The 22,407-nt window shown below is 37.9% G+C and overlaps 1 protein-coding gene across 1 annotated transcript in view; it reads right to left on the bottom strand.

The window, feature by feature from the left end:
- The window catches only part of NIM1K (NIM1 serine/threonine protein kinase), a 186,788-nt gene that overhangs the window by 29,314 nt on the left and 135,067 nt on the right, over positions 1-22,407 (bottom strand). The window contains exon 2 of the mRNA XM_053701254.1: positions 14,738-15,605. Coding sequence (XP_053557229.1) covers positions 14,738-15,038 — 301 coding nt within the window. The 5' untranslated portion in view covers positions 15,039-15,605. The remainder of the gene's footprint in view (positions 1-14,737; positions 15,606-22,407) is intronic.

Raw genomic sequence — 22,407 nt, 5'->3', positions numbered from 1 at the left:
AGTTATCTCTCTCTTCAGTCATGTGTGAGAACAGCAATGGATCTTAGTTACAACCTGCTAAGATCATAGAAATCACAGGCAGATTCTTCTATTTTTTCTGCCTGGAACAAAAACATAATTTATGTAAGAACTTACCTGATAAATTCATTTCTTTCATATTAGCAAGAGTCCATGAGCTAGTGACGTATGGGATATACATTCCTACCAGGAGGGGCAAAGTTTCCCAAACCTTAAAATGCCTATAAATACACCCCTCACCACACCCACAATTCAGTTTAACGAATAGCCAAGAAGTGGGGTGATAAGAAAAAAGTCAGAAAGCATATAAAATAAGGAATTGGAATAATTGTGCTTTATACAAAAAAATCAAAACCACCACAAAAAAAGGGCGGGCCTCATGGACTCTTGCTAATATGAAAGAAATGAATTTATCAGGTAAGTTCTTACATAAATTATGTTTTCTTTCATGTAATTAGCAAGAGTCCATGAGCTAGTGACGTATGGGATAATGATTACCCAAGATGTGGATCTTTCCACACAAGAGTCACTAGAGAGGGAGGGATAAAATAAAGACAGCCAATTCCTGCTGAAAATAATCCACACCCAGAATAAAATTTTTAATGAAAAAACATAAGCAGAAGATTCAAACTGAAACCACTGCCTGAAGTACGTTTCTACCAAAAACTGCTTCAGAAGAAGAAAACACATCAAAATGGTAGAATTTAGTAAAAGTATGCAAAGAGGACCAAGTTGCTGTTTTGCAAATCTGATCAACCGAAGCTTCATTCTTAAATGCCCAGGAAGTAGAAACTAACCTAGTAGAATGAGCTGTAATCCTTTGAGGCGGAGTGTTACCCGACTCAACATAGGCATGATGAAATAAAGATTTCAACCAAGATGCCAAAGAAATGGCAGAAGCTTTCTGGTCTTTTCTAGAACCGGAAAAAAATGACAAATAGACTAGAAGTCTTTAGGAAAGGCTTAATAGCTTCAACATAATATTACAAAGCTCTAACAGCATCCAAAGAATGCAATGATTTCTCCTTAGAATTCATAGGATTAGGACATAATGAAGGAACCACAATTTCTCTACTAATGTTGTTAGAATTCACAACCTTAGGTAAAAAATTCAAAAGAAGTTCCCAGCACCGCCTTATCCTGATGCAAAATCAGAAAAGGAGACTCACAAAAAAAAGAGTAGATAATTCAGAGACTCTTCTGGCAGAAGAGATGGCCAAAGAAACAAAACTTTCCAAGAAAGTAATATAATGACCAAAGAATGCATGGGTTCAAAAGGAGGAGCTTGAAGAGCCCCCAGAACCAAATTCAAACTCCAAGGAGGAGAAATTGACTTAATGACAGGTTTTATACGAACCAAAGCTTGTACAAAACAATGAATATCAGGAAGATTAGCAATCCTTCCGTGAAAAAGAACAGAAAGAGCAGAGATTTGTCTTTCAAGAAACTTGCGGACAAACCTTTATCTAAACCATCCTGAAGAAATATAAGTCTTCCAGACTCTATAATATATCTCTCTAGATACAGATTTACGAGCCTGTCACATAGTATCAATCACAGAGTCAGAGAAACCTCTTTGACCAAGAATCAAGCGTTCAAACTCCACACCTTAAAAGTAAGGTTTTGAGATCCTGATGGAAAAAAGAACCTTGAGACAGAAAGACTGGTCTTAACGGAAGAGTCCACAGCTGGCAAGAGGCCATCCGGACAAGATCCGCATACCAAAACCTGTGAGGCCATGCTGGAGCTACCAGCAGGACAAACGAGCATTCCTTTAGAATATTGGAGAATACCCTTGGAAGAAGAACTAGAGGCGGAAAGATATAGGCAGGATGACACTTGTAAGGAAGAGATAATGCATCCACTGCCTCCGCCCGAGGATCCCTGGATCCGGACAGATACCAGGGAAGTTTCTTGTTTAGATGAGAAGCCATCAGATCTATTTCTGGGAGTTCCCACATTTGAACAATCTGAGGAAATACCTCTGGGTGAAGACCATTTGCCCAGGTGCAACGTTTGGTGACTGAGATAATCCGCTTTCCAATTGTCCATACCTGGGATATGAACCGCAGAGATTAGACAGGAGCTGGATTCCGCCCAAACCAAAATTTGAGATACTTCTTTCATAGCCAGAGGACTGTGAGTCCCTCCTTGATGATTGATGTATGCCACAGTTGTGACATTGTCTATCTGAAAACAAATGAACAACTCTCTCTTCAGAAGAGGCCAAGACTGAAGAGCTCTGAAATTGCACGGAGTTCCAAAATATTGATCGGAAATCTCACCTCCTGAGATTCCCAAACCCCTTGTGCCGTCAGATACCCCCACACAGCTCCCCAACCTGTAAGACTTGCATCTGTTGAGATTATAGTCCAGGTCGGAAGAACAAAGAAGCCCCCTGAACTAAACGATGGTGATCTGTCCACCATGTCAGAGAGTGTCGTATAATCGGTTTAAAGATATTAAGTGAGATATCTTTGAGTAATCCCTGCACCATTGATTCAGCATACAGAGCTGAAGAGGTCGCATGTGAAAACGAGAAAAGGAGATCGCATCTGATGCGGCAGTCCTAAGACCTAAATTTCCATGCATAAGGCTACCAAAGGGAATGATTGTGACTGAAGGTTTTGACAAGCTGAAATCAATGTTAAACTTCTCTTGTCTGACAAGGACAGAGTCATAGACACTGAATCTATTCTAGAAACCTAAAAAGGTTATCCTTGTCTTGGAACTGAGGCTAGGCCAAACGGTAGAGCCACAAAACTGATAATGCTTGTCTAAAAAGAGAATCTCAGACACTAAAAGTGATCTGGATGAATCGGAATATGCAGATACACATCCTGTAAATCTATTGTAGACATATAATGCCCTTGCTAAACAAAAGGCAGGACAGTCCTACAGAAACTGAATGTTGGTATCCTTACATAACGATTCAATATTGATAGATCCGGAACTGGTCTGAAGGAATTGACCTTCTTTGGTACAATGAAGAGATAAAATAAAACCCCAGCCCCTGTTCCAGAACTGGAACTGGCATAATTACTCCAGCCAACTCTAGATCTGAAACACATTTCAGAAATGCTGAGCCTTTGCTGTGTTAACTGGGACATGGGAAGAAAAAAATCTCTTAGCAGGAGGCCTTAACTGAAGCCAATGCTGTACCTTTCTGAAACAATGTTCTGAAACCAGAAATTGAGAAGGGAATAGATCAAAATTTCTTTGAAGAAAACGTAATCTGCCCCATACCAGCTGAGCTGGAATAAGGTCCGCACCTTCATGGGTATTTAGGAGGTGGCTATAGGTTTTCTATAAGGCTTGGATATATTCCAAACTGGAAATACTTTCCAAACTGATACCGCTCCTGAGGATGAAGGATCAGGCTTTTGTTCCTTATTGTGAGGAAAGGAACGAAAATGATTATTAGACCTAAATTTACCTTAGATTTTTTATCCTTTGGTAAAAAAAGTTCCCTTCCTTCCAGAAACAGTTTAAATAATAATTTATTACCCTGGAAAGAAAAGGAAAGCAAAGTTGACTTAGAAGACATATCAGCATTCCAAGTTTAATCCATAAAGCTTTTCTAGCTAAAATAGCTAGAGACATATACCTGACATCAACTCTAATGATATCAAAAGATGGTATCACCAATAAAATTATTAGCATGTTATAGAATAATAATAATGCTATAAAATTATGATCTGTTACTTGTTGCGCTAAAGCTTCTAACCAAAAAGTTGAAGCTGCAGCAACATCCGCTAAAAATATAGCAGGTCTAAGAAGATTACCTGAACATAAGTAAGCTTTTCTTAGAAAGGATTTAATTTTCCTATCTAAAGGATCCTTAAATGAATTACTATCTGCCGTAGGAATAGTAGCACATTTAGCAGGAGTAGAGAAAGCCCCATAACCTTAGGGATTTTGTCCCAAAAAAACTCTAATCTGTCAGATGGCACAGGATATAATTGCTTAAACGTTTAGAAGGAGTAAAAGAATTACCTAAATTATTCCATTCCCTGGAAATTACTTCAGAAATAGCATCAGGGAGATTAAACACTTCTGGAATAACTACAGGAGATTTAAAAACCTTATTTAAACGTTTAGATTTAGTATCAAGAGGACCAGAATCCTCTATTTCTAATGCAATTAATACTTCTTTAAATAAAGAACGAATAAATTCCATCTTGAACAAATACAAAGATTTATCAGCATCAACCTCTGAGACAGAAACCTCTGAACCAGAAGAACCATTATCAGTATCAGAATGATGATGTTCATTTAAAAATTCATCTGAAAAAAGAGAAGTTTTAAAAGACTTTTATGTAAACTAGAAGGAGAAATAACAGACATAGCCTTCTTAATGGATTTAAAAAATAAAATCTCTTATGTTTATCAGGAACACTCTGAAAATTAGATGTTGACGGAACAGCAACAGGTAATGTAACAGTACTAAAGGAAATTTTATCTGCATTAATAAGTTTGTCATGACATGCAATACAAACAACAGCTGGAGAAACAGATACCAAAAATTATAGCAGATACACTTAGCTTGGTAGCTCCAGCACTAGACAGCGATTTTCCTGTAGTATCTTCTGACTCAGATGCAACGTGAGACATCTTGCAATATGTAAGAGAAAAAAACAACATATAAAGCAAAATTGATCAAATTCCTTAAATGACAGTTTCAGGAATGGGAAAAAAATGCCAAAGAACAAGCTTCTAGCAACCAGAAGCAATGAAAAAATAAGACTTAAATAATGTGGAGACAAAAGCGACGCCCTTATTTTTTAGCGCCAAATAAGACGCCCACATTATTTGGCGCCTAAATGCTTTTGGCGCCAAAAATGACGCCACATCCGGAACGCCAACATTTTTGGCGCAAAATAACGTCAAAAAATGACGCAACTTCCGGCGACACGTATGATGCCGGAAACTGAAAATAATTTTTGCGCCAAAAAAGTCAGCGCCAAGAATGACGCAATAAAATGAAGCATTTTCAGCCCCCGCGAGCCTAACAGCCCACAGGAAAAAAAGAGTCAAATTTTTGAAGGTAAGAAAAAATTATTAATTCAAATGCATTATCCCAAATATGAAACTGACTGTCTGAAAAATAAGGAAAGTTGAACATTCTGAGTCAAGGCAAATAAATGTTTGAATACATATATTTAGAACTTTATAAACAAAGTGCCCAACCATAGCTTAGAGTGTCACAAAAAATAAGATTTACTTACCCCAGGACACTCATCTACATGTTTGTAGAAAGCCAAACCAGTACTGAAACGAGAATCAGCAGAGGTAATGGTATATATAAGAGTATATCGTCGATCTGAAAAGGGAGGTAAGAGATGAATCTCTACGACCGATAACAGAGAACCTATGAAATAGACCCCGTAGAAGGAGATCACTGCATTCAAATAGGCAATACTCTCCTCACATCCCTCTGACATTCACTGCACGCTGAGAGGAAAACCGGGCTCCAACTTGCTGCGGAGCGCATATCAACGTAGAATCTAGCACAAACTTACTTCACCACCTCCATCGGAGGCAAAGTTTGTAAAACTGAATTGTGGGTGTGGTGAGGGGTGTATTTATAGGCATTTTAAGGTTTGGGAAACTTTGCCCCTCCTGGTAGGAATGTATATCCCATACGTCACTAGCTCATGGACTCTTGCTAATTACATGAAAGAAATAGTACAACTCCGGTACCATTTAAAAATAATAAACTTTTGATTGAAGTAAAATAACAGCTACATTTCACCACTTCTCTCTTACTACCTCCATGTTTGTTGAGAGTTGCAAGAGAATGACTGGGTATGGCAGTTAGGGGAGGAGCTATATAGACAGCTCTGCTGTGGGTGTCCTCTTGCAACTTCCTGTTAGGAATGAGAATATCCCACAAGTAATGGATGATCCGTGGACTGGATACACCTTACAAGAGAAAAAGCAATTAAATCAGCCAAAATTGAAAATGAAAAATTAATTGAAAAGGATTCTAAGTCTAACCCTAAAAGGTTCTTTAAGTACATAAATATCAAAAAATCTAAGAAGGACAATATAGGTACATTAAAATGCGTGGAGGGTAGCATGATAAATAATGACAGGGAGAAGGCTGAGGTACTAAACCAGTTTTTTTTTTCTTCAGTATACACAAGAGAGGAGCCACTGGATGATACTTTGGAACAAAATAGAACATGCCAGTCCATACCATTAACTGGGTTATGTTTAGAGGATATCAGGAAAAAACTGGATAATATTAAGGTAAATAAAACCCCAGGCCCAGATGGAATACACCCAAGGGTGTTAAGGGAATTAAGCACGGTTATAAACAAACCTCTACTCTTAATTTTTCAAGACTCATTATCCTCAGGCATGGTACCCCAGGATTGGCGTAAAGCTGATGTGGTGCCACTCTTCAAAAAGGGAATCAGGGATGATCCAGGAAGCTATAGACCAGTTAGTCTGACATCAATAGTGGGGAAGATATTTGAAGGGATTATAAAGGATTACATTGATGAGCATATTCGTGTAAACAAGATTATGAGTTCTAGCTGAAAATGTTAGCTCATGGATAAATAACTGGATAAAAGATAGGGAGCAACGAGTAGTAGTAAATGGATCATACTCAGATTGTACAAAGGTAATCAGTGGAGTCCCCCAGGGATCAGTACTGGGCCCTGTTCTTTTAAATATTTTTATAAATGACTTGGAGCAAAGATTAAATAGCGACATCTCTATTTTTGCAAATGATACTAAGTTAAAGGGCCACTAAACCCAAAATCTTTCTTTCATGATTCAGATAGAGAATAGAAAATTATTTATTTTGCTTCATTTTTTAAATATCCTTAGTTGAAGAAAAAGCAATGCACATGGTGAGCCAATCACACGAGGCTTCTATGTGCAGCAACCAATCAGCAGCTAGTGAGCATATCTAGATATGCTTTTCATCAAAGAATATCAAGAGAATAAAACAAATTAGATAATATAAGTAAATTAGAAAGATGTTTAAAATTGCATTCTCTTTCTAAATCATAAAAAAAAAAATGAGGGTGGCATGTCCCTTTAAGTAAGGTCATTAGGTCAGAGCAGGATGAACTTTCATTACAAAGGGATCTGCAAAAATTAGAAGTATGGGCAAGTAAATGGAAAACGAGATTTAATACGGGAAAATGGAAGGTTCTACATTTTGGAAGTAAAAATAAGCAGGCAACGTATTTTTTTAAATGGGACAAGACTTAGCCAAACAGAGGAGGAAATGGATTTGGGAGTAGTAATAGATAACAAGCTAAAGATGGGTGCACAATGCAGGACAGCGGCTTCAAAGGCTAATAAGATACTAGCATGTATTAAAAGAGGCATTGATTCAAGGGAGGAAAGCATAATTCTGTCACTATCTAAAGCCCTGGTAAGACCTCATCTTGAGTATTGAGTGCAGTTCTGGGGACCAATCGCAAAAAAAGATATTGCAGAACTAGAAAAAGTTCAGAGAAGGGCCACAAAGCTAATAAGCGGATTGGAGAATTTAACCTATGAGGAGAGGCTAGCCAAACTGGGTCTGTTTTCTTTAAAAAAAAAAAAAAAAAAAAAAAAAAAGGCGCTTGAGAGGTGACATGATTACTTTATATAAATATATTCAAGGCCCATATACAGAGATGGCAGAAGCTCTGTTTATTGCAAGAACATTGTTTCTGACAAGAGGTCACAATTTAAGGTTGGAGGAAAGAAGATTTAATCTCCTGCAACGGAAACATTTTTTTCACTATAAGAGCAATAAAATTCTGGAACTCATTACCAAAGGAGGTAGTGAATGCCAATACCCTAGATACATTTAAAATAGTCTGGATACATTTCTGTATATAAACGAAAATCATGGATAGGATTGCTAGTATTAAATGGGTCACCTTTTAGTGGGGTTATTTAAGCTTAACTGGAGATTTTTGTAAGTATTTAAGATTTGTATAGGTTGAACTCTATGGACTTCGTTTTTTTTCCAACCTTATCTACTATGTATGTAGAAAGGCCACAAGGCTTGTTTTTCCCACAGAAAACCTCTGAATTACAGTGTTTCCAATGCAGCAAAGGATTCTGGGTAAGATATGCAAATGAGGTTCACGACACACTTTTTTACATCAAGTCTGCTTTTACGCAGACTCCCTTTGCGCCAAAGCATCGTTGTTCACACAACTTATAAGCTTAGCTGGGGTTAGTGCAGTGATTCAGAACCAACACAGGACAGCCTGTTTCGTGGTGTTTGCCACTCATCAGCTGAGAGAAGGTTTGAATCACATAAGCAATCTCACACACATAAATGTGTGTGTATGTATGACTTCTATAGACCACCCCTTCTGCCAACTAAGTGTTAAAAAAGTTTGTGAGTGATTACATACGGTTTTTGGGGGCTTGAAATTGTGTAACAGGAGAGCATAACTCTAGAGCCACAAATCATCAGCATGAAGGGGGAGGTTACACAATGACACTAATATAGCAGGGAGTTCACTAGATACCACAGCAATGGTAGAGAAAAGTATGCTCAGCTGCTGCTAACAGAATGGGATGCACCATAGCCCCCTTACCTTCAGTATCGTCAGGCATAGTAAATCACTCCTACCCTGTATTATGCTGTCAAACATACTACAAGCAACAGTGAGGCTCCTCGCTGGAGGGCAAAAAAGGAAAGAGCTCTCAGTCTGGCTGCGCTGAAAGACAGGGAGACAGTGCAGTCGGAATTGTCATGTACACTCGCTCGGCATCCTTCTGTTTTAGGAGACCAGTGCGTAAACTGTTTTGTTACATGCATTTCTTCACGGTTGCTGCAGGTAATGAAATATTTTTTTTAATTTTTTTTTGGCTGTGAGTTTTTGAGAGGCATGCTGGTGTGCTGTTTGAATAGGCCCCTGGCCTGCACTTGGGCCCCGGTGCCACTGCACCGGCTGCACCACTAGAAGTTCTGCCCCTGCTGAGAGGCTTAATTGGAGAAGCCAGCTATTTTAGATACAAAAATTCTTCTCCTACCCCCACTGAGATTAATCAGTGCTATTGTCTCCTGTTTACATATCTTTTCTACAGATAATATGGTTGCTTAATCATATTTTCAGTGTAGGTGAAAGTTTCTAAGGGCAAAATCAGATATTTAAAAAAAAACATAAAGATACAGTTTGCATTACATTTTAAGTTTAATTATGCACAACAAAAAATAAAATGTTATGTACCTTATTTATTTATTTTGGCCACATTTATTTTTTACAATTTAATTCTAAAAACAGTATTTCTCTATGCCCCCCCCAAGAGTCTGAAGTGCATTGAGCATGATCAATCGTCTTAAACTTACAACATTCTACACAGTGACTGTTTGCAGAAGCTCATTTATATCTGTCCTTGTTTGGACACAGCAAAGAGATAAGATACATAGTAGTCAAGTGGCCTTGTATACCTAGTCTGCACACAATGGGTTGGGTGGTTTAATGTTTATACTTATGTGAGATAGGCCAGATGTTAGGGAGATGCCAGTGTGAGAAAAATTAAAGTGATGGCAAATTTACCATATCGGCTTTATAGGATATTATACTGTTTACCTAAATATAAAGTGGAAAATAAAGTGTATATAAACCTTATTAAATTCCTTTTGCATTCTCCTTTCAAATTGCCCCCTGCCCTGGCCGCCTCCCAGTCCAGTCTGTTTTTTTCTAATATTTGTCCTGCATGCAGCAAGCTCTTTGCTGCTTTCTTTCAGGTTCTGATATGCTGTTTTATTAGGATAACTGCAAGTGCTTTGCAATCCTAAAAGAAAGCAGCAGCGCAAGAGAGCACTGCTATGGAAATAAATACATGTCATGCATTTCAAAAGATTGTGAAGATAGAATGTCTACATTAAGGGATGCTAAGAAAAATAGAAACAAGCTTAACACTTTTTACAGAGGATGAGGTTTTGTTAGCATTATCAAAAATAAAATGTTAAAAAGACAGCGGGTCCTTATAAAATATTAATCCAAGGGTTTTAAAAGAACTTTGATCAGTGCTAACTGTCCCATTAACTGATCTGTTTAATCAGTCACTATTAAGAGGAGCTGTTCCAGATGATTGGAGAATAACAAATATAATACCTCGTCATAAAAAGGGGCAGTAGGGAAGAATCTGGTAACTACAGGGAATAGGGAAATTAATGGAAAGCCTCTTAAAAGAAAGAATTATGACTTACATAAAGACAAACAATTTAGAGGACCAAAATCAGCATAGTTTTACTTCAGGGAGATCATGTCAGACTTATCCAATTGACTTCTTTGATTATGTAACAAAAATATTAGACAAGGGTGGAGCAGTTGATGTAGAATATCTAGATTTCTGCAAAGCATTTGACACCGTCCCACACAACAAACTAATTTACAAACTGTATCTTCCTTGGTCTAGACTAAAAAATTGTGAACTAGGTGGAATATTGGCTTAAGGATAGAAACAAAGTGTCTTAGTAAATGGAGTACATGCAGCAAAGGGGGCTGTTATTAGTGGTGCTCCTCAGGGGTCAGTTCTGGGGCCTGTTTTGTCTAACATATTTATCTGTGATATCAGCAAAGGGCTACAGGGGAAAGAATGTCTGTTTGCAGATGATACAAAAAATTGTAACAGTGTATGTTCCAGGGGGGTAGACAAAATGAGAAGTGATATACAACAATTGGAGGATTGGACAAATGACTGGGATCTAAAGTTTAAAACAGCAAAGTGTAAAAATATGCATTTATGGAAGAAAAATCCAAATGTTAATTACAGGCTCAATGACTCTTTACTGACTGTTACAAAAGAGGAACAGCACTTGGGAATTATTATTTCAGATTGTTTAAAATTTAGTAAACAATGTAGTACTGCAGCGAGTAAGGCCAGCAGAATGCTTGGATGTATTGGTAGAGGTATTTGCAGCAGAAATATTATGGTTCTTATGCCACTTTACAGATCATTAGTTATGCCTCATATTTAGTATTGTGTGCAGTTCAGGAGGTCATATCTCCAGAAGGATATAAAAAAACTTAAATCTGTGCAAAGGAGGGATACCAAAATGGTACATGGTCTAAAATATAAAAAAAACTTACCATGATAGGCTCAATCACCTAAATATGTATAACTTAAAGGAGAGAATTGAAAGAGGTGATAGGATACAAACTTTCAAGTACGTTAAAGGGCTTAGTTAAACTGAGGCTTTGGGTATTATACATAAAATTGAAAATTCAAGAACAAGGGGTCATGTTCGCAAGCTGAAGGGTAGTAGATTCAGGAGTAATTTGAAGAAGAACTTCTTTACAGAAAGGGTGATTGATTTATGGAATAAACTTCCTCAAGAGGTAGTAGCGACAAACACTGTAGGGGACTTTAAAAATGCCTGAGACAAGCATAAGGCTATTCTACGAACTAAATAAGTTTATATTTTTAGGTAATATTGGGCAGACTTGCTGGGCCTATGGCTCTTATCTGCCATCAATATCTTTGTTTTGATCTCCTATTGGTGCAACACGTTTGTCAATTATTAAAGAAAAAACTAAATGAATGGGGAGGCTGTGACAAAAATGAAAAAAATAAATAAATGTAAAAGTAAAAAGGTTTATACATTGTTTTGCAGTATGCAACAATACTATGTGTAATTAATTAACATCAGCTTCTTATTCTGCTTATTGACTCCTATCTGCTTACACAGGGTTATCCTCAAAAACAGCTCTGTCTCCAGGTCTTGCATATAAACATTGGGCCATCCAGTTAATTAATCATTGTGATTGCCTCACCTGTGTTCATTCAAATAATACTCGATACTTGAGGTAGGGCGACCCTTAGCATTGGTGGGGCCCCTCAGCCCAGATTACTTATTCCCCTCTTACGGCACATCCATGTCCAACATTCAATGTGTCCAATACATAGAATTACACTATATATTAATCTCCATAAACATTTCTTCAGAAACTAAATACAGTATGTACATTGCACCTTCTCATACCCTCACCCCTGAGGTCTTAGGCATGTGCCCCTCTCGCCCTACCCAAAGGACAGGCCTGCCTTGAGAAACACTGAAATAGGACACCTTCCATCCCATTATTAGGGATCCAGCAAGTGTCTGCATTGACTTGGGTGCAACAGCTTTGATGCTGAACTAGGCCAAATCATAGTAATATACTTGCTCTGGAGATCCCACTTTCTGCACTAACTGACAACTGCAAACAGTCTGCAGCAAGGTAGGAGCACAAACTAACCCCCGACATTGCTTAATAATTATAATTATGCTTAAGCTATATAGCTCCAAACCTCTAGCCAGGGCGTAACTACAGGGCATAACTACAGGGGTCTCAGGGATCTCAGCTAAGACTGGGCCTATACCTCAAAAGGGGCCCATTTGGCCTTGCAAGCAATGGCATTCCTACAGGGTGCCTGGTGGGGTCCAGCCTTCTCTTGATTTGTCTTAAAATATAGCAGCAATGTTTTCAAGATGGCTGTCACAATACAACCATATGTGTACAGAAAGGCTGAGAAAGTGTATGTCTTCTGGTGTAAACCAAGTAAGAGGTAATGATGAAGCAGCTCCTGTTTCTCCTATGTAGCTACTGGCACTGTTGAAATGGGCGCATGCCACAGTGTTTGCCCTAGGGCCTAGTGAGGTCTAGTTACACCCCCTGCCAGTAGTCCCAGACTGGTATGAAGCAGAATTTGTAGTAGGTTGCTATAGTATCATTTGTGAATAATGGCTACTTTACATTGTATGACTAAATCTGCTGCAGGAATTTTTGTCGTCATTTCAAATGTCATTTTAAGTAAACATTCTGAAAACTGTCTAGAGATCATCTTTGCATAAACAAACACTATTTCCTGTACTGGCATCGAATATGCGTATGGATATCCTATAGCATTCCTCCTGCTGCACTAAAGGAATTAGAAAAAACAAACAAAAACAATTACATAGAGGAAGTTTACCAAGAATGACTTTTATACAAAATATTTTTGCTGGTGCAAAAATGTTAAGACTTTAAAAGTACAAGTAAAGTCACACATTCTTCAGTTATTATTTAAGAATCTATGTTTAAAATTTAGTTCCCTGCACATTTTTTTTTTGTTATGCCACAGCACAAGTACACATTTACAGCACTGTGCGACTTTGGGAGTTATACTCTATTGAATGCAATTCACAATCTACAGCAAAAAACACTTCTGATTAATATCCCTTAAAAGGGACATGAAACTTAATTTTTTTTTTCACAGCATACAATTTAAAAAATAAATAAATCCAAATTACTTTTATCATCAAAATTTGTTTTGTGCTCTTGTTATCCATTGTTGAAGAGCATACCTAGGCAGGGAGTGTGCACGTGTCTGGAGCACTAAATGGCAGCAAACAATGCAAAACTGCTGCCATGTAGTGCTCCAAACCTAAGAATGCTACCTACCTAGGTATGCCTTTTTTTTTTTTTTTTTTTTTTTTTATTACCACAGGAGAGGCACAGCAAAGGTACTGCTAAAGTAAAGGTGCACGATTCCCAGGTTCTGCCCAAAACCTCAAATCCAGTAAATTTCCAAAAAAGGAACAGCACCACGACTGTAGTTCGAAGTAGTTTTATTGGGACATCAACAGATATCCCAATAAAACTACTTTGAACTACAGTCGTTGTGGTGCTGTTCCTTTTTTGGAAATGTAATGTCTTTTTTTTTTTTTTTTTTAACAATGGATACCAAAAGAACAAGGCAACTTTGATAACAGAAGTAAATTGGAATTTTTTTTAAAAAGTGTATGCAGTATCTGAATAATGAAATTAACAGTTTAGGTTTCATGTCCCTTTAACTTTGCACAGACAAAATGTAACATTAAAACTTTAATGTGTCAGAGAGAGTGTACAATCTTTTTAACTCTTTCTTTTTTTGTTGAAACTTCGCTCCTATCCTTGAGAGAAATACTAAGGTAGGTTCAGGAATGTCTATATGTATTGTTTACTATATGTAGAACATTGATACAAACATTGTTGCATACAACATTCAAGAACACATGCACACTATTGAGCTTGTCTAGATATGTCTTTACAGAAAGGAGTGGTTTCAACAAAAGAAAGTAGCAAGTTTGGTAATAGATCAATACGTTTAAGATCAATATTTGTCTGAATATTTAAACACACACTCTATAAAACTGAGAAATTATTTTTTTTATCTGCCTTTTAAAGGACCATTATATATATATTTGTCCTTTTTATTAAGCATTTGCTAATAAAAAATAATAATGTGATAAACTTTGATGAGCTTTGGAATTTAAAATGAGCAGTCTCTTGGTTCACTTAGTAGGATCAAACAAACCACTTACAATTTATTGTTAAATGTCATCGTATGTAACCTATATTTAATCATTTGAAAGTAATAGTAAATATTTTAAATGATTGCCAAACAAAACTTGCACATGGGGAATTTTAAATCTCCTTTACTCGAGTAGAACATTTATATACCAAAGAAATTTAAATATTCAAGTAAATCGCTTTTACAATATCCCTTCCATTTTATATTTAATCTATCACTCTCTGTTTCTATATTTGCTGCATATGAAAGGGCACTATTTATATACACATGAAATGCACAACTAGTCTGTGAGATAGAAGCTCAGTTGCTAAAGGACAACTTCAACAGCTATATTGGTGGATGTAACATTAATTTAATTATATATATTTATTTATTTCTCTCTATCGTTCCGCTCCACTCTTACAAGCATATTGCATCTGCTTACCTTTGGTGAGCATGTGAATTCCAAGTTTTACTTGTGAGAAATTTCCACTTCCAATCTCCCCACGCAATCTATAAAAGCCAATTCTTTTGCCTAAAGTTATCTCCTTCACCGTCTTCTCATCTCGTGACATATCCTGCGTGAGCTTTTCAAAGGGTGTGAGCTTGCGTGGCTTTCCCTCTCCATCTTGTTCAAAACTTTCAGACCTTCCGTGATCTTCCAAGCTCTCTTGCCGGTTCCACCGGGCATACCTCTGGTTCATCAGACCCCCTCCATTCATATACACTGCTGTCATGGTCAACATCTCAACACCTTGGTTCCAACGTTAGATTTAGAAAAAAAAACAAAAAAAAAACAGTCCACTTTTAATACAGTGCTGCTTAAATATATCCAAATCTTATTTCAAATACAAACCAATAAGATAGTTTTAGATTCGGCAAAGTCTTCTAAATTGTATCCTATGAAAGCAAGACCAATGTTTTATTTCGGGTACACACTCTTCAAATATCATGCCAGGTAGAAATTGGCTTGGAAATAAGAACACAAAAAAGTTCACAAAAAGCTGTTCTTATGTAGGAGACGAAGCAACTTCTCTGGATTTTTCTACTAGCCCAATATTTACTCTATTTTTTCTCACTTTCATTTTCCAATCTGTTCTAAGCACTTGCCCATCCAGCGCTGTATCACTCTCCCTGCCTGAAGTTAGTCTGAGGATACTTGGCTTGTGCTCCAGGGAAATAAATTCTTGCCTGAGTCACGTGACATGACAAAGCAGGATTAAGTCACTGCAATGTCTCTTCATCCTCCTTGACAGACAAGAAAGCATTTAATACCTAAGCCTTCTCAAAAGTTAGCCAGACGTCCGGTTCCCCTGTGGAGAGATATGATGAGATGTCATTACCTATTAAGTAATAAATATTATACTTTATACATTTTAATGTCTGATGTAACACAAGTTGATCAATATAGTAAGCCACATTCAGTTTATTCACCACTCTATGTATTAAGCTTTAAATATTTATAAAACTACTTACTAGATATGCCTACATTTAGAGAATTTTGTATTTTAAATGCATTGTATAAAATATACAGTCTTTTAGAAAACAGTAAACTATTTAATATATATTTAAAAGGGATAGTAAACACCAAACATGTTATTGTTTAAAAAGATAGATAATCCCTATATTACCCATTCCCCAGTTTTGCATAACCAACACTGTTATATTAATATACTTTTTACCTCTGTATTTACCTTGTATCTAAGCTTCTGCAGACTGCCTTCTTATCTCAGATCTTTTGACAGACTTGCATTTCAGGCAGTTAGTGTTGACGCGTGAGCACAATGTTATTTATATGAAACACGAACTAACGCCCTTTAGCTGTGACAAAACGGTCAAATGCATTCAGATAAGAGGCGGCCTTTAAAAGCTTAGAAATTAGCATATGAACCTACCTAGGATTAGCTTTCAACTTCGAATACTGAGAGAACAAAAAAAAAATTGATAAGTAAATTAGAAAGTGGTTTAAAATTACATGCCCTATCTGAATCATGAAAGTTTAATTTGGACTTTACTATCCCTTTAACCCTTTAATGACCACAGCACTTTTCCATTTTCTGTCCGTTTGGGACCAAGGCTATTTTTACATTTTTGCAGTGTTTCTGTTTAGCCTTAATTTTCCTCTTACTCATTTACTGTACCCACACATATTATATACCGTTTTTTTCTAGCCATTAAATGGACTTTCTAAAGATACCATATTTTCATCATATCTTATAAGTTACTATAAATTGTTTTATAAAAAATATGAGGAAAAAATACACACACTTTTTCTAACTTTGACCCCCAAAATTTGTTACACATCTACAACAACCAAAAAACACCCATACTAAATAGTTTCTAAATTTTGTCCTGAGTTTAGAAATACCCAATGTTTACATGTTCTTTCCTTTTTTGCAAGTTATAGGGCAATAAATACAAGTAGCACTTTGCTATTTCCAAACCACTTTTTTTCAAAAGCGCTAGTTTTATTGGAACACTGATATCTTTCAGGAATCCCTGAAAATCCCTTGACTACACAAATACATTTTTTTTGAAGACATCCCAAAGTATTGATCTCTGCCTATTTTGGTATATTTCATGCCACCATTTCACCGCCAAATGCGATCAAATAAGAAAAATCGTTCACTTTTTCACACATTTTTTCACAAACTTTAGGTTTCTCACTGAAATTATTTACAAACAACTTGTGCAATTATGGCATAAATGGTTGTAAATTCTTCTCTGGGATCCCCTTTGTTCAGAAATAGCAGGTATATATAGCTTTGACATTGCTTTTTGGTAATTAGAAGGCCGTTAAATGCCGCTGCGCATCACACGTGTATTATGGCTAGCAATGAAGCGGTTTATTAGGTAGCTTGCAGGGTTAATTTTAGCTTTAATGTAGAGATCAGCCTCCCACCTGACACATCACACCCCCTGATGCCTCCCAAACAGCTCTCTTTCCTCCCCTCCCCCACCCCACAATTGTCCCCGACATCTTAAGTACTGGCAGAAAGTCTGCCAGTACTAAAATAAAAGGTTTTTTTGGGGCATATTTACATATGCTGCTGTGTAGGCTCCCCCCCTTAGCCCCCAACCAGATCCCTTAGATTCTTTTTTTTTTTTATTAATTCCCTCTCCCCTCCCAATTTTATAAAAAAAAATTCTGTAGTGTTAGCAGTTCCCACCCACTCCCGCACTATGTCCATCCCTGCCCTCCCGTGCGCTCCCCCGTTCACGATCCCGCCCCCCTCTTGCATCAGCCATGCATCGATGGCCGCCCATCCACCAACGATTGCGGCCATCGATGTCCTATACAGAGAAGGCCACAGAGTGTCTCTCTCTGCATTAGATGGCTAAAAAAAGTTTATTGCAGGATGCCTCAATATTGTGGCTTCACTGCAATAATCGGAAAGCAGCTGGAAGCGATCAGAAAGCGATCAGGATCGCTTCCAGCGCTTGTTTTAACGGCGGAACGTACCAGGTACGTCCATTATCATTAAGTGACAATTTTTGAGTGACGTACCTGGTAGGTCCATTGTCTTTAAGGGGTTAAATATCACTAACCTCACGCGCCATATGGACGTAGGTAATACACCACACAGTACTTTGCCGAGCATACTGTGCTGATTTGCAATCCCCGAAGTCAGCTTAGACAACGGTAGCCGCAGAGGGCAGAAGGCATCCGTCTTCGTATGGTAAGTAAGCAATGATCGTGCTTCCTTACCCTCTGAAGCCAGATCGCCGGTCGTTACAGAGTTTAACACTGTCTATGTCCCTGTAATGATCTTCTCTTGATGCCGAGTTAGAGCGGTGGGAGGGAAGGAGGGAGGCAGGTGGTTGGCTAGGCACAGAGGGAGGGGTGAGTTCTCCACGCTAAGGAAAATGCTTTGGAAGGGAGAGGGAGAGATGGGTCCCTACACTACAGAAAATATCAGTTGAAGGAGAAGGTAGGACCCTACACTACAGGAAAAAAAATGATCTTGGAAGGGGTTCCCTACAATACAGAAAAAAAGATCCAATAAATATAAAATAAAATATAAAAAATGGTGTTACTGGCAGACTGGCAGTGGGAGGGGGGGGGATTGTTAGAGATCTGTTTGGGTGAATCAGCGAGGTGGGTGAGGAATGATCCCTACACTACAGGAAAAAAAATGAATAAAAAGTTCATAAACTGCATACTAGCAGACTTTCTGCCAGCACGTAAGATTATGGTGATCAGTAAGGGGGGAGGAGGGAAAGAGAGCTGTTTGGGAGGGATCAGGGGGTGGGAGGGTAATCTCTACACTACAGCAAATAATTTACCTTATAAAAGGTAACCGATTAACCCCTTCACTGCCAGGAATTTCAGAAGTGTGGTGCAAATTTCCAAAAAACAGTTGCAAAGCCATGCTTGTCTGCGGTTTCTGGACAAAAAAAGTTAATTTTTATGATCGTATTTAGCAGCCGAATAGTGGCATCAAATATACCAAAATGGGCCTAGATCAATACCTTGGGTTGTCTACGTTAAAAATATACAGTATATCGTTTTCATAGGTAACTATTTCCGTTTAAACTGAGTAATTGCAAAAATGCTAAATTCTCTGGTACTTTGGGCAAGTTTTTCTTTGAAATTCCGGATAGCGACAATTTTATTATTTATTGACCTTAGTGTACTGCAATGGGATTAAACACAAAAGTAATATCCGAATCAGGCACCTGCAAACAAATCGCCCATATTTATTTTGTCCTTATTTTCTGTAATTTAAAGAGACACTGAACCCAATTTTTTTCTTTTGTGATTCAAATAGAGCATGCAATTTTAACTTTCTAATTTACTCCTATTAGCAAATGTTCTTCATTCTCTTGGCATCTATTTGAAAAGCAAAAATGTAAGTTTAGATGCCGGCCCATTTTGGTGAACAACCTGGGTTGTTCTTGCCTAATTGGTGGATACATTCATCCACCAATAAACAAGGTACTGTCCAAGGTTGGACTCTCTTTTTCAAATAAAGATAGCAAGAGAACGAAAAAATAATAATAGGAGTAAATTAGAAAGTTGCTTAAAATTGCATGCTCTATCTGAATCACGAAAGAAAAAAATTTGGGTTCAGTGTCCCTTTAACTATATCAATTGTGGATTTTCCGATTTGTGTTACAATTGGAAGTGCTGACTCCAGACTTAATACTGCTATATTCCACAGTGCCATTAAAGGGCTATAATATAGTCTTAAAACGTTATGCTCTAATGGATTACAGCAGTGTTTCTCAACCACAGTCCTCAATTCCCCCTAACAGGTCAGGTTTTTATTAAAGCTGAACTAGAGCACAGATGAAAATAAATCAGATGATGGGTGAGAGCAGATTAGTTACCATGGTTACTGATCAGCTGATTATTTCACCTATAATGAAAATCTGGCCTGTCAAGGGTACTTGAGGACTGCTGTTGAGAAAAATGGAATTAGAGCATGTCATTTTTCGACTATTTACCCTGCTCTACCATGTGTTTAACCCTCGCAAATGAGTTAAATCAACAGTAGATGTGCCACTCGTGACCTGCAGTTGCTGACTGGTTGAGCACCAGATTCCGTTCCAAGCAGCATTTCTAGGGGTTAAACACACAGTAAAACAAAGGTTGATAGTCATAAAATTAAATGCTCTAGAGATTAGAGCAAATCATTTTTTTTTTCTAATATGACCCTTTAATTGCACGCTCAAGTGACTCATTTAGAACTTCCCTTATTGGCTTTAATAGAGAATGAAACCTAGATTGCAACATGGCAGCATCCACTGTTTTTTGACAACTAAAACGTTACACAGTTTCAATATTTTAACAACTAATATAACTACAAAATGCAATATTGTAATATTTGCTTTGAATATATAAAATTGTATCTAGCATTTAGTGTTTAATGAGTCTTTAAAGTAAGCTAGGATCAAAAATGGAAAATGATATTCATTAAATCAGAGCTTGCTTTAGAATGCCCCTTTAAGTTGAATGCTGTTGTAACAGGATATTGTTACATTTTTCCTATGTGAAAGGCAGTATAAGTTTATTTTATTAACCATTATTAATCTGTCAATGACTCCAATAAATAACATGTTAGCCAAACAAGATACCTTATATTTACTAAATGCTAAAACTATCATGAAACAACACGTGAAAAATGTGTATCAAAATCAAAACAAACAACTTTAAATTAAACGTTCCCATGCAGAAACAAACAGGTAATGAACTGGTTTGTGGGACAGAAGCAGACAACTCTCAAAGCTATTGTTGAATAGTGATGAACCACAGGCATAAAAAAAAAGGGAAAATTTTATAGGCATTACATTTAAATACACAAAAGAAGCAATTTTCTTTTAAGAGCTTTATGTATTGAATTAGATTTGGAAAATGTTAGAAAACTTTGGCATCTACCTAGGAATCTTTTGACAATTGTTCGATCAGACCCTGCAGACATTAGGCACCATAACATATCATAGAGAGCCTGGTCTCACAACTCTAATACCCAGCAAAGGAGAAAAGAATGCAAGAAATGTAAATCTGTTCAACAGAGGCCTATTTTTTAAAGGCCCAGGTGGAAGCCACAGCTCTAGTAGAATGAGCTGTAATCCTTTCAGGGGGCTGCTGTCCAGCAGTCTCATAGGCTAAGCGTATTATGCTCCTGAAGCCAAAAGGAGAGAGAGGTTGTCGAAGCTTTTTGACCTCTCCTCTGTCCAGAGTAAACGACAAACAGGGCAGATGTTTGACGAAAATCTTTAGTAGCCTGTAACTAAAACTTCAAGGCACGGACTACGTCCAGATTATGCAAAAGACGTTCCTTCTTTGAAGAAGGATTAGGACACAATGATGGAACAACAATCTCTTGATTGATATTCCTGTTAGAAACCACCTTAGGTAAAAACCCAGGTTTGGTACGCAGAACTACATTGTCTGAATGAAAAATCAGATAAGGAGAATCACAATGTAAGGCAGATAACTCAGAGACTCTTTGAGCCGAGGTAATAGCCATCAAAAACAGAACTTTCCAAGATAGAAGTTTAATATCAATGGAATGAAGGGGTTCAAACGGAACTCCCTGAAGAACTTTAAGAACCAAGTTTAAGCTCCACGGGGGAGCAACAGTTTTAAATACAGGCTTAATCCTAACCAAAGCCTGACAAAATGCCTGGACGTCTGGAACTTCTGCCAGACGCTTGTGCAAAAGAATAGACAGAGCAGAGATCTGTCCTTTTAAAGAACTAGCTGATAAGCCTTTGTCCAAACCCTCTTGGAGAAAGGACAATATCCTAGGAATCCTAACCTTACTCCATGAGTAACTCTTGGATTCACACCAATAAAGATATTTACGCCATATCTTATGGTAGATTTTCCTGGTGACAGGCTTCCGAGCCTGTATTAAGGTATCAATGACTGACTCGGAGAAGCCACGCCTTGATAGAATCAAGCGTTCAATCTCCATGCAGTCAGTCTCAGAGAAATTAGATTTGGATGATTGAAAGGACCTTGTATTAGAAGGTCCTGCCTCAGAGGCAGAGTCCATGGTGGAAGAGATGACATGTCCACTAGGTCTGCATACCAGGTCCTGCGTGGCCACGCAGGCGCTATCAGAATCACCGATGCTCTCTCCTGTTTGATTTTGGCAATCAGTCGAGGGAGCAGAGGAAACGGTGGAAACACATAGGCCAGGTTGAAGAACCAAGGAGCTGCTAGAGCATCTATCAGCGTTGCTCCCGGGTCCTTGGACCTGGATCCGTAACAAGGAAGCTTGGCGTTCTGGCGAGACGCCAGGAGATCCAGTTCTGGTTTGCCCCAACGATGGACCAGTTGAGCAAACACCTCCGGATGGAGTTCCCACTCCCCCTGATGAAAAGTCTGACGACTTAAAAAATCCGCCTCCCAGTTCTCTACGCCTGGGATGTGGATCGCTGACAGGTGGCAAGAGTGAGACTCTGCCCAGCGAATTATCTTTGAGACTTCTAACATCGCTAGGGAACTCCTGGTTCCCCCTTGATGGTTGATGTAAGCCACAGTCGTGATGTTGTCCGACTGAAATCTGATGAACCTCAGTGTTGCTAACTGAGGCCAAGCTAGAAGAGCATTGAATATTGCTCTTAACTCCAGAATATTTATTGGGAGGAGTTTCTCCT

The sequence above is a fragment of the Bombina bombina genome, chromosome 2 (genome assembly GCF_027579735.1).
Source record: "Bombina bombina isolate aBomBom1 chromosome 2, aBomBom1.pri, whole genome shotgun sequence".
NCBI lineage: Eukaryota > Metazoa > Chordata > Amphibia > Anura > Bombinatoridae > Bombina > Bombina bombina.
The sequence above is the reverse complement of the archived record's forward strand: the minus strand, read 5'-3'. Positions and strand labels throughout refer to the sequence as shown.